Source organism: Cervus canadensis, chromosome 7 (assembly GCF_019320065.1).
Source record: "Cervus canadensis isolate Bull #8, Minnesota chromosome 7, ASM1932006v1, whole genome shotgun sequence".
Lineage (NCBI taxonomy): Eukaryota > Metazoa > Chordata > Mammalia > Artiodactyla > Cervidae > Cervus > Cervus canadensis.
The window spans coordinates 18,915,134-18,927,116 of NC_057392.1; the positions used below are offsets into that span (position 1 = coordinate 18,915,134).

The following is an 11,983-nucleotide window of genomic DNA, read 5'->3' on the forward strand; positions in this document are numbered from 1 at the left end:
CTATCCATCACCAACTCCCAGAGCATGCCCAAACTCATGTCCATCAAGACAGTGATGCCATCCAACCATCTCATCCTCTGTCATCCCCTTCTTCTCCTGCCTTCAATCTTTCCCAGCATCAGGGTCTTTTCCAATGAGTCAGTTCTTCTCATCAGGTGGCCAAAGTATTGGAGTTTCAGCTTCACCATCAGTCCTTCCAATGAATATTCAGGACTGATTTCCTTTAGGATTAATTGGTTTGATCTCCTTGCAGTCCAGGGGACTGTCAGGAGTCTTCTCCAATACCACAGTTCAAAAGCATCAATTCTTCAGTGCTCAGCTTTCTTTATGGTTAAACTCTCACATTCATATATGATTACTGGAAAAACTATAGCTTTGACTAGATGGACCTTTGTTGGCAAAGTAATGTCTCTGCTTTTTAATATGCTGTCTAGGTTGATCATAGCTTTTCTTCTAAAGAGCAAGCGTCTTTTAACTTCATGGCTGAAGTCACCATCTGCAGTGATTTTGGAGCCCAAGAAAATAAAGTCTGTCACTGTTTCCATTGTTTCCCCACCTATTTGCCATGAAGTGATGGAACCAAATGCCATGACCTTAGTTTTTTGAATGTTGAGTTTTAAGCCAACTTTTTCACTCTCCTCTTTCACCTTCATCAAGAGGTTCTTTAGTTCCTCTTCACTTTCTGCCATAAGGGTGGTGTCATCTGCATATCTGAGATTGATACTTCTTGAAGCCCTTTAAGAATGCTGTAAAAGAAACCCAAAGCCACCCTTTGGGAGGACTACCACATATGATTTCAGTTAAAAACACCTGGAAGGTGAAATGATTGTTTCCCAAATCCAGCCAGCACCATATTTCTGAGCAGGGATCAAGAATTCTAAGACCATAAAAACAGATGCCACCAATGGGACAGTCATCAGATGCTGTCACTTCTGTCTGCATTATTTTCTGATGTGGCAGCTCTGCCCTCCATTAAAACTGCCTGAGGTCCTCTGTAACTATATTTTACTGCATCTGTTTACCCACAAACCTAAACAAGCTCTCTTAAAATGAAAAGCTCATGAATACTCATATTAGATGGAGTGAGGAGTTTCCTGAAGGACAAACCTTAATTAGACTCGGTTTTTAAAAACTTCTCCTGGGCTGTTTAATTATTAGAGCAAATGTCTCTTATGTTGAACTTCTTTGTCACGTAGCCCGTGTGTCAATGTCCTTAATAAATTTCATGGGTTTTTTACAAGGTTGCAGTCTTTGGAGAGCTGTCTTGATGTCTGTTTGAACCCCTCAAGACTGGACACTGAGGAGTATAAATAATCATTTAAAAAAAATTACACTTCTCCAACCTTGAATTTGAAATGTGAATATATGAATATAATAGCTCTGGAATCACTATGCAGATTTATGGGGAATATCAACTTAGGTTATATCCCAGGACCCAACCAGGCCTTTCTTTGTGTGGCCAGGGATTTGTTAAAGTTGAGATATAGTTTGGGAAAAGTATGATTTATAGTTAAAGTCATCTGAAAATCAATACAACTGAAGATCTCTGACATGAAGGTCCCTTGCAGAGCTAGACATGATTCTAAAATTGAGAAGATAGGAATAAGAATCAAATCTTGAGTAGCAGTAACTGGAAATTGCAGGGAGGAGGGAAGATTCCTCCAACCTCCCCACTGTTTGAAGATGGGCTTGTTTGGTTTTTTAAAAAACAGCTAACATAATTCAGCTGGAGGAGGTAGAAAGCATTGTCTACTCCCCGTTTCAGTAGAAATCGATGGACTTCAGCTCGTGTAATTGTCCCCCCTGCGTTTAATATCTAAAATAAAATCACTCTGATGGCTTGCATTACTGAATGCATTTCTGGGTCCGCCTTGGTGTCTGTGGCTAAACAAGTATTAATTAGATTATCTGCGGAGAGCTTGGGGGAAGCGGGAACGGGAGGGATGGAGGCAGAGCTGTAAATTCAATGGCCCTGATTTTGGATGATGACTGCAACTTGCCCGGTGGAGTGAGGGAGTCCTGGGGCAGGTGAAGTGCAGCTGCTAGCAGCATCTCATCTGCATTACGGTCGAGCAGGGGGCAGAGAAGCCCAGGCTCAAAGCCAGCTGCGGAGGCCACCTCCCAGCCGAAACGCTGGGCGCAGAGGGAGAACCGAGGCCGGCGCAGCTAGAGCAGCAAGAACCCCCCACCTCCCCCAGGATTTTTAGAGGGAAGTCTCCAAAGCTCTCGCCTCCTCGCCCGGCTCTCCCAATCCTCACCTCTCCCAGCCTCCAATCAGATCTCCTCAAAATCATTCAGGGGCCCCAGAAGTGGGGATGCGGAACGCGGGTGGGGGGTGGGGGTGCGCAGTGCACGGAAAAATGCCCCGAGAAGCAGCCGGACTCCGGGAAGGCTGAAAAGCTGCAGGGACGGACTTGGCGAGGGGAGGCGCAGACTCTTACACTCCTTGAGATGCTCGCTGCGTTTTTACGATTCCCTGCACTTCCCTCTGACCCCCACGTCACCCCTGGCAGCCCCGCCACTGCGGGGCCGGGGAACACCTGCGGGGCACCTGGTGCGCGGGGCCAGGGAGCCCGTTCAGGCCCTCGCTGCCCCTTTAAGGGTTCCCGAAACTTTCCCCTCTGGTATCAGATGAGCCTCGTCACATCCGTTGGCCGCGGCAGCGGGGCGCATTCCGAGGAAATTGGGGACTCGAGTTTCCCGGGAAAGAGGCGCCGCCCGAGAAGAGCGAGGGTGAACGGGGCCAGCCTGAGGGGACCCGGGAGCACCCCGCGCCTCGCTTTGACCTTGGCCGGGGCGGGGAGGGGCCCAGCCCTTGCGGGGCAGCCGCCGCCCGCCAGAGGGGGCAGCGGCGACCAACTTGCAGAACTTGGCGCGGGCTGGGGCGGCTCCGGCGCCTCCTCCTCCCGCTCCGGCCGCGCCTCCTTCCCGGTCCTCCTCCTCCGGTCCGCCGCCGCCGGCTCCGCTGCGCGCCCAGCCCTGCCCCGCAGCCCGGCGCGCCGCCGAGTCGCTGAGCCGCTGTCGCCGGACGGGACGGGCCCGGCCCAGCGCGCCCCCCGAGCCCCGCCGCGGGCATGGGCGCGCTGGCCCGGGCGCTGCTGCTGCCGCTGCTGGCTCAGTGGCTCCTGCGAGCGGCCCCGGCTCTGGCCTCCGCGCCCTTCACACTGCCTCTCCGGGTGGCCTCGACCACCAGCCGGGGGGCTGTGCCTACCCCGGGGCCCGGACCCCCCGCTGAGCCCCGCGCGGACGGCCTGGCGCTCGCCCTGGAACCCGCTGGGAGTGCGGCCAACTTCTTGGCCATGGTGGATAACCTGCAGGGGGACTCCGGCCGCGGCTACTACCTGGAGATGCAGATCGGGACCCCCCCGCAGAAGGTAGGTCGGTGCGCGCCCGCCAGCCCACTTGGACCGGGCGCCCTGCAGCCGGGGGCTTCTCGGGGACTCTTGGGGGCGCCCAGCTGTGCCTCCCTCGCAGCTTAGCGTCTCCCACAAAGCAGAAGCAGCTGTCCCCGGAGAGAAGATCGTGGGGACCCAGCAGGGCTCCAGGTCGGGAGTCGGGGCGCGCGCACTCCCAGGTCGGGATGCGGAGCTGCCCAGCCCCCGGCACAGCCGGGGTGCGTGCTTCCGAACTTGTTAGCTCTTCATCACCATGTGCCTGCGAGGCGAGAGACCTGTAACTTGCCTCTAACGGCATTGCCCCTGGCGAGCGACACCTCTTTTCAGCGAAGAGACTGTTCGGTGGGCCCAGGGAGCGATGCTGCTGATCCGGGGGAAATCACTTTGCGCTAATATTCCCACCCCAACCCCGGTGCTGTCTCATCGCTCAGGAGGCTCGTGGCCGGCCTCCAACGGCGCAGTACCCCTTACAAGGGATTCTGGCTTTATCTCAGCTCAAAGCAACGCTGTCTTAGCAGGCTGGCTTGCTGGCTGCCGGTGGAAGGAGCCGTGCTTCCACGGCGCCACTTTGCTCTCTCCGAGTTGGCTTGTCAGTTTCCTCCGAGCTGCCCAGCGGCTCCAGGCTGCCCGGGACCTCGGCACCGATGGAAGAGTCTATGCACGTGTATGGAACGTGCTAAATGCAGTAAAGGGACTGGGAAAAAACACATGGGCTGAGTCAGGCTCCCAGAGACCAAGTGGTCTCCCAATGACAAATTAAAATCAAACAGCGATCTTATCCTGATTTTCAGTTATTACCACTTTTTTGTAGCAAGAAACCCATCTGCCCAAGCCCAGTCATTTTAAGAAAAACCAAATCCTAGGAGTAGATTTGGCTCCCCTCCTCCTTCCAAACTACTCAATCTGTGATTTCGAGTCAAGTTTTTCTTATTGATCGAATATGCTGTCTGAAGATACTTTATTTTTATTTTTAACATTGTCATTTGGTTTTTAATTCAGCTGTGATTCCTCCATAAATAGCACATACTCATGACTTCGGTGTAATTCTAATTAAATTATTCAAGACTTTCTTAAGAGCAAAGACATGCCATGCTAATCTCTTTAAAAAAAGAAACCCCACTGAATAACTTCTATACTTGTTTAATTAGTTGAAAAGAGAAAAGCCTTCAAAAATGTATTGCGGCTCAAAACTTTGATTCTGGTTGCCTTTCATCTAAGGGCTGTTTTTGGCATCTCCGGTGGAGGGTGGTTGGGGGGCAGTGAGAGGTCTAGAGGGAGGGAGTCAGCTGACAAAGCTTAACTTGGCCAGGAGAGGTTGATGATGGTGAAGGCCACCACGTGAGAGCACGCGCTGGCAGTGAGAGTCTGGTACATTTCATTTCTCATGAGATTTCGCTGAGATATTGAGGGTGAACCTCTCTTGTGGCCCAAGGATAATCTTTTGGAACAAATAATCATTACCACCTGGGAATGTGTGTCTTGATGTTTTGAGTGGAAGAGAATTTTCTCGACTATAGCAACCTACTCCAGTATTCTTGCCTGGGAAATCCCTTGGACAGAACTGAGCGACTCAACAACAAAAATTAATCTGGATAGTGTGGGTCCTGACACCCAAAGTTCACTTCAGTTCAGTCACTCAGTCGTGTCCGACTCTTTATGACCTGGTGGACAGCAGCACGCCAGGCCTCCCTGTCCATCACCAACTCCCGGAGTTTACTCAGACTCATGTCCATTGAGTCGGTGATGCCATCCAACCATCTCAACCTCTGTTTCTCCTTCTCCCGCCTTCAATCTTTCCCAGCATCAGGGTCTTTTCCAATGAGTCAGTTCTTCCCATCAGGAGGCCAAAGTATTGGAGTTTCAGCTTCAGCATCAGTCCTTCCAATGAATATTCAGGACTGATATCCTTTAGGATGGACTGGTTGGATCTTCTTGCTGTCCAAGGGACTCTCAAATAATAGTTTGTCTTTATTAATTAGTCTAATCACCTTTAGTCTAAAATGACAAAGTTTATTGAATTAAGAAGAAGGCATTGAGTATCTTAGGCTGCTGTCTTTACTGAGGCCAAGGAAGTAGTTCATTCAAGGTTACTTCTCATTTATACATTCTCATGTTTCCAGGGAAGGCTCTTTTTAACAATCCAGGTTTAATTTTTATGTTTGACGGGAAATGAAATATATTGTGCCTTCTCCTTGGCCTGATTTAGTAATAAGCTGCTTTATAGCAGAATTCATGTGTGCTCATTCCAAATGCCTACTGTAAACTCTTAGGTGTTAATGACAAGTAAATCAGAATTCATTCTCTGCCTGCCTCCTCCTGAAACATCTCAGACCACTAACTGGGGGTCTGTAACAGGCAAGAGGGGGCAGCTGCCGGGTGACTTCTGAACTTAATGGAAGTTTTCCTGCTCTGTTAATTGCCAAGAGTCCCGCATATGTGCTCTGCTGATTTTCTGAAGCCTAAAATAAAACTTGCTTAGGTGGAGAGAAAAATGGATTTGTAAATTCAAGCAGTAAATAACCAAGAATCTTTTGAAAAGGAAGGGAGAGTCATAGATCGTGTGGAGGGCACCCCCTGTGGCCAGCACCGTGTTACATGCCTTCCAGGTGCCTTCCCCAGGAATCCTCAAAAGGGCCCCAAGTTCTTACCCCTATTTGGCAGACAGCACAGCTGAAGCTTGGAGTTGAGTGACTTTCCCACGGCAATGGGACAAGGCAAAAGCAAAGCTCTAGAAAGCACCACAAGCTGAACCCAGGCCGTTGGACTCCAGGACCCAAGTTCTCAATGACCTGGCAAACACCTGGTCCCCTCCCTGCCTCCCTTCTGACTTATTTTCTTTGGTTTCTGGCCTCCTGTTATTCTCATCAGCCAGAGCTCCCTGAACTGCGCACCCTCAGGTATTAGGAACTTAACATACGACCCAGACTGGACTCTCCCAGCCCCGGCCACCCCTCCATGCACCCCCTCCCTTCAGGGTGATGCTCAAGCCTCGGCACTGTGAATAATTGGATTCAGGTGTGCATGGGAGAGACCGTACAAGAAGATTCAACAGAAACCAGAGCCCCGTGCTCCTTGCTGTCTCCTGGGAAAGGCTGGGAATGTGCTCAGTCCCTGGGTGCTTTAATCAAAAACTGGGGTCCCTCTTTCAGCCTGACACCCTTCCAAGACATCACAGGCGTCCACCCGGAAGCCCGTGTGTGAGCAGCCCCACGTTGGCATGGAGATGAGAGCTGGGGCTCAGATACCATTACATGACTTCCTTCTAACAGGAGAGAACCAGCAGCTGCTTGAACCATGTAATTTGGTCTTATTAATAATAATAATGGTGTTCTAAAGTGATTATAATTACAGCAATTTCCATTATTTTTTTAAAAAAGACTTTCATGCTGACACAATAAATCCAACTAGAGAAGCTAAAGGTCTGAGGCTTTGTACCTGGTAATGGCTTCAAAAAGGCTTTTGGGTTTCTGTTGAAAGATTTTCTGTCATCTCCACTAATATGGATAAAACAGATAGCAAAGTGATTTTGGGGTTTAAACATTTGAAGGTAAAGAGCTCATGAGTTATTAAGGGACGCACATTTCAATCATAGCACATGGGCTCGTTGGCTTCTCAGTTCACAGTTACCTGAAAGATTTTGGGCTAAAGATACGATGTGTCCTTCATATACAATTTAAAGGTTTGCCTTTTTCAGAATAAGCCACCCAGTGTCCCCAAATTACATTAAACTCACTTCAGGGGAGGCTGGAAAAAGGCCAGCAAGAAGAAATTTGATGGAACAAATTGAGAAGGTAAATGAGTAAAGACAATGAAGCCAGGATGTATTACTCTCATGGAAAGAGCCAGAAGCAAAAACCAGGTTCCCTCTAGCTCCTTGAGGTGGGGGAAGTTGCCCTTCCTGAGCTTTGGAATAATAATTCAACATCAAAGCTCTTATTACAGAGGACTGTGAAATGCCAAGCCCAGGAATCTGCTCCAAACAACGTGAAGAGGCAGAGTCTGAGAAATTGTTAACAACTGTGTTAACCTTGATTTCAGGCTGATTGGGTGCTAAACACCACGCTAAGCATTTTGCCCAGATTACCTCATTCTCACTTTCCAACAGCCCTGTGAAGTACGTGCAGTTGTTTGACTCGGTTTTCAGATGCGGAAACTGAGGCTCAGAGAAGCCAGGTCATTTGTCCGAGGCCACACTGGTGAGTGACTGGGCTGACTTTAACCATCAGGTCTGCCTGGGTCCACAGTCTGAAGATTTCACTGCTCTGCATGCTGCTATTTGAACTGCAGTGACTTTCCCCCCACCACCAAAATGTTTGTTTCTTTGGCTGCACTGGGTCTTGAGGCATCTGGGATCTTTAGTTACAGAATGTAGTTGTGGTGTGCAAACTCCTAGTTGTCGCATGCAGGATGTTTAGTTGGAAATCTAGTTCCCTGATGAGGAATTGAACCTTGGCCCCCTGCAATGGGAGCATGGAGTCTTAGCCACTGGACCACCAGGGAAGTCCCTGCCATGGCTTTTGTTTTTAAAGAACCGCCTTCATTTGTCCGTGAATGACTTGGGCATAGTGGGAAGCACCCTGGAGCCACTGCAGTGTCCTGGGTCCTAGTGGCATTTCATACGTGATGATGGGCAGATGACAACCTCCCTGTGCTTCCCCTTCCCCATTGGCTGATAATATTTTAAGTTTCCTACAGCTGCTGTAATGGAAGAACACAAACTAGGTGACTTAGAACGATAGAAACATACTCTCTCACAGTTCTGGAGGCCAGGAGTCCAAAATCAAGGGGTCTGCGCTCCCTCCAAAGGTCCTGAGGGTGGATCCTTCCTGCCTTTTCCACCTCCTGGTGGCTCCCGGCACTCCATGTTTTTTCTTGGCTCCTAGTTGCATCCTCCCATCCCTTCCTCTGCCTTCCTGTAACATCACCCCCTACCCCAGACCCCATGTGTGTTTCTATGTCCAAGTCTGCCTCCTCTTATGAGAACAGGAGTCATTGGATTAGGACCTGTCCTGACCCAGTCCAACCTCATTGTGACTTGATTTTAACTCTCAAGACAGGTCATGGGTTCAGGGTTTTAACATTTCTTTTTGGTGGTAGGTCAAGGGGACACAGAATTTAATCCACTCAAGTTCATTCTAAGTTTATCATTCTGTGGATCTTTTTCCTTTCATTCTCCCCCTTCTTTTATTTGCCTATTATTTTAATTTGGAGCTCAAGTGATATTTTCATCAAAGGCCGCAGCACACGATGGTTTTGGTTCTATGTTGACACAGAGTCTGACATGATACTGTGCTGTGGGATGGGGCAGGAGGTCGTGGAGGGGAAGGTTTGGGGCTATTTTCTGTATTTCATTGTCCATTTCCTCACTAGAGAGTAATCACTTAAAATTTTGAAACGTCTCTTGTTATGTTGCATTAATTCCAGAATTGCTGGAATCATTGCATAACCTGGGAAAAGCCCACTTAGGCAGGCTCGGATCACTGGTGTTTAAATACCTATGACTCACAGATACTCACGTTGTAAGCTTGCATTTCATGTTGTAAAGACTTTGGAAGGCATCCGTCTGCCCCTTTCAATGGAGTCTATAGGATACGAAATACACATGCTTTTCCGTGAAGCATCCACAGCCCTTTCTTGACTTCTGCCTGACTTCCTGTGTCGTCAGAAGGTGGCTTGACCTCCTCTGGGCTTCCTGTTTGCTCCTAGGATGATCACTGACCCCAGTGTAGCTAAAACCCAAAGAGGAAGGCCTAGTTGAGCCACTGCTATGGTTGATTTCTTCTCCACAGTGGGCTGTGTCGATGGTGGGCTGTGTCGATGATGGGCTGTGTCCACAGTGGACTGTGTTGGACCTGAGGAGAAGACTTTAGAGATGACACCATTTTCCCATCCCCGTGGGGTGGAGCAGCATGCCTTGGGGTTTATTTTATGTCTCAGACCCTGACTGGAGCAGGTCAAGCCTTTGGTTCTGGATTCAGGGTCCACCTGGGCTGAGGTTGGGGGTCATGGCTGCTGACTCTCGCCCTGGCCCCAAGCAGAGGGCAGCAGGGGGAGGCATTGGGTCTTATCTGATGGTGAGCAAGCCACTGCTCCCTTGAGCCTTAAGAACCCCAGTTTAGGATGAACAATGGGCCTTCTGCATACACTTGGCTCCCCTGCCATCTGTCACAGGTCCATCCTTACACTCTCTCTGCTCTGCCTGCCCAGCCCAGGCTGGATGTTGACACTGGAATCATTGTTCGATGCTGACACTAGATATCACCTGGGAAACAGAACACACCTGTGAGGCAGGTGGATGGCTCACCTGGGCTTCTGTGCCTTGTTCATATATCGTGATGGGAGCCGTGTGAGTCGGGCTTCCCAGGTGGCACTAGTGGTGAAGAATATGCCTGCCAATGCAGGAGACATAAGAGGCACAGGTTCAATCCCTGAGTTGGGAAGATTCCCTGGAGGAGAGCATGGCAACCCACTCCAGTATTCCTGCCTGAAGAATCCCATGGACAGAGGAGCCTGGCGGGCTACACTCCATGGGATGACAAGAGTTGCATTGCACACACACATGCAATGTGAGTAAGGGTGTGTGTGCCACATTCTGGGCCATTTCCCAAGCTGTGGGAAATGCGTGTGTGACACACGGTTGGACTGGCTGTCACGTGGCTTCCGTTCCTCATCTCCTGGCCCAGATTGACTATTTGATTTTTTTTTTTTCAATCTATCACTACTTAATAAAAAATAGTTTTTGTTTTTTTGCTCTTGGAGTTCTCGAAGAATAAAGAGACTATTGGAGGGCTGACATCACCACAGGGGGGAAACAAAGCTAGTAGGTTTGTTTCTGAGTTAATGCTTGCTGCCCTGCGTAGGTATCAGGTCGGGTGTTTCTGAGTTTCATTATACGGTGCATCATATACCTGTATGTGGAAACATACAATCTCAGTCCTGCTGGTTTAGGAAGATGAAGAGGACTGTCCACAGTGTTAAGGGGTGGTACCCTGGGCTGGCTTCATCATAAAGGGCAGTGGGAACCTCTCACTCCATCTCACACTCGTCTGAGGATGCACGGGAGGATTTATACCTGGCCCTCCTAAGGACCCTGCAGGCTCAGATGGTAAAGAATCTGCCTGCAATGCAGGAGACGCAGGTTCAATCCCTAGGTCAGGAAGATCCCCTGGAAAAGGGAATGGCTAGCCACTCCAGTATTCTTGCCTGGAGAATCCCCGTGGACAGAAGAGCCTGGTGGGCTACAGTCCATGAGGTCACAAAGAGTCGGACAGGACTGAGCTCCTAACACAACAACATCAAGGACCCTCTAGACCTCCAGCCCACCTCAGCCCTGGATAAATGGCCTTCTTGGGAGGGGGTTGAAAACTGCTTCAGTTTGTATGCCCTGCCAGCCCTGTGCCAGAAGCCCAAGAGAGCAACCGCAAAGCAGCCCCTTCAGAAGGTGACACCACGGGGGGAAAGGGTGAAAAGCATTGAATCCAAGTTTTCCAGGCAGCCTCAGGGGAGCCGGATAATCAGGTCTGACTCCCTTTCAAGGCAGGATGCGCTGCCGGAATTGGGAAGCTGCTGCTTTGTGAAGGAGGTGTGGATTCCCCAAGCCGCAGAGGGAACATTCAGAGCCATCTTCGCTACATTGAGCTGTCTCCTGGGGAAATTCATTAGCTTTTCTCAGTCTGACAAGCCACTGTCTCCCGCTTGTCATAGCCTTGGGGAATTAGGCGTTTCTGGTGCTGGTCCCAGAAAGTCTGCTCACCAAATAATGGTGTGGATGAGCAAGTTCTCCAGCCGTTCGGGGCCTTGGTTTCCTCATCTGTAAATTCGGGAATTGGACCGGGTGACCTGAGATGCCTTCTAGAAGTCCCAGCACTGAGTGATTATTAGCTGTTTTGTTTGGGAGCCCTTCTGACAGCTCTGACTTTCAGCAGTTGCTTGCAGGTGCGTCACCTGGGGTCTGTGAAGATGTGGAGCCAGATTCAGGCCATGGGAAGCAGGGAGGCCACATGATGCTGGTTGGAAGGCAAGAACTGGGGTGTTTGCTTCGTAAACCAGCTGGCCACAGCGGGGTGGCGGTGGGGACCACACACACCTGGTGATTGTTGTTTAGTCGCTCAGTTGTGTCTGACTCTTCTGCAACACCATGGATTATAGCCCTCCAGGCTCCTCTGGCCATGGGGCTTTTCAGGCAAGAATACTGGAGTGGGTTGCCAGTTCCTACTCCAGGGGGTCTTCCCGACCCAGGCAGATTCTTTACTGCTGAGCCACCTGGAAGCAAGCGCAGTTTGTAGAGTTGGTTAAAAATTAAGATTCCCAAGACCTAGTCCAGACTGACCGGACAAGACTGTCTGCACCGAGGCCTGAGAGTCTGCCCTTTATTGCATCTCCCACCCCCTCCCCTTAAGTGGCTGGCCTGATCTCAGCCCTTGGACACTGTTTGCAGGCCATGACAGAGACAGTCTCCTCTGCAGTGTGATTTCCTGAGTGGAGGCAGTATGTTCTTTCCTCTTCCTGAAGCCTGGTTGTTTGATTAAGTGTGAGGTAGCGCTGGTGGTAAAGAACCTGCCTGCCAACACAGGAGATGTAAGAGACAC

General features: G+C 50.1%; 1 protein-coding gene across 1 annotated transcript in view; it reads left to right on the top strand.

The window, feature by feature from the left end:
• Window positions 1–2,663: 2,663 nt before the first annotated feature.
• Window positions 2,664–11,983, top strand: part of BACE2 (beta-secretase 2) — a 113,410-nt gene continuing 104,090 nt past the window's right edge. Inside the window, exon 1 of the mRNA XM_043474458.1 lies at window positions 2,664–3,374. Coding sequence (XP_043330393.1) covers window positions 3,075–3,374 — 300 coding nt within the window. The 5' untranslated portion in view covers window positions 2,664–3,074. The remainder of the gene's footprint in view (window positions 3,375–11,983) is intronic.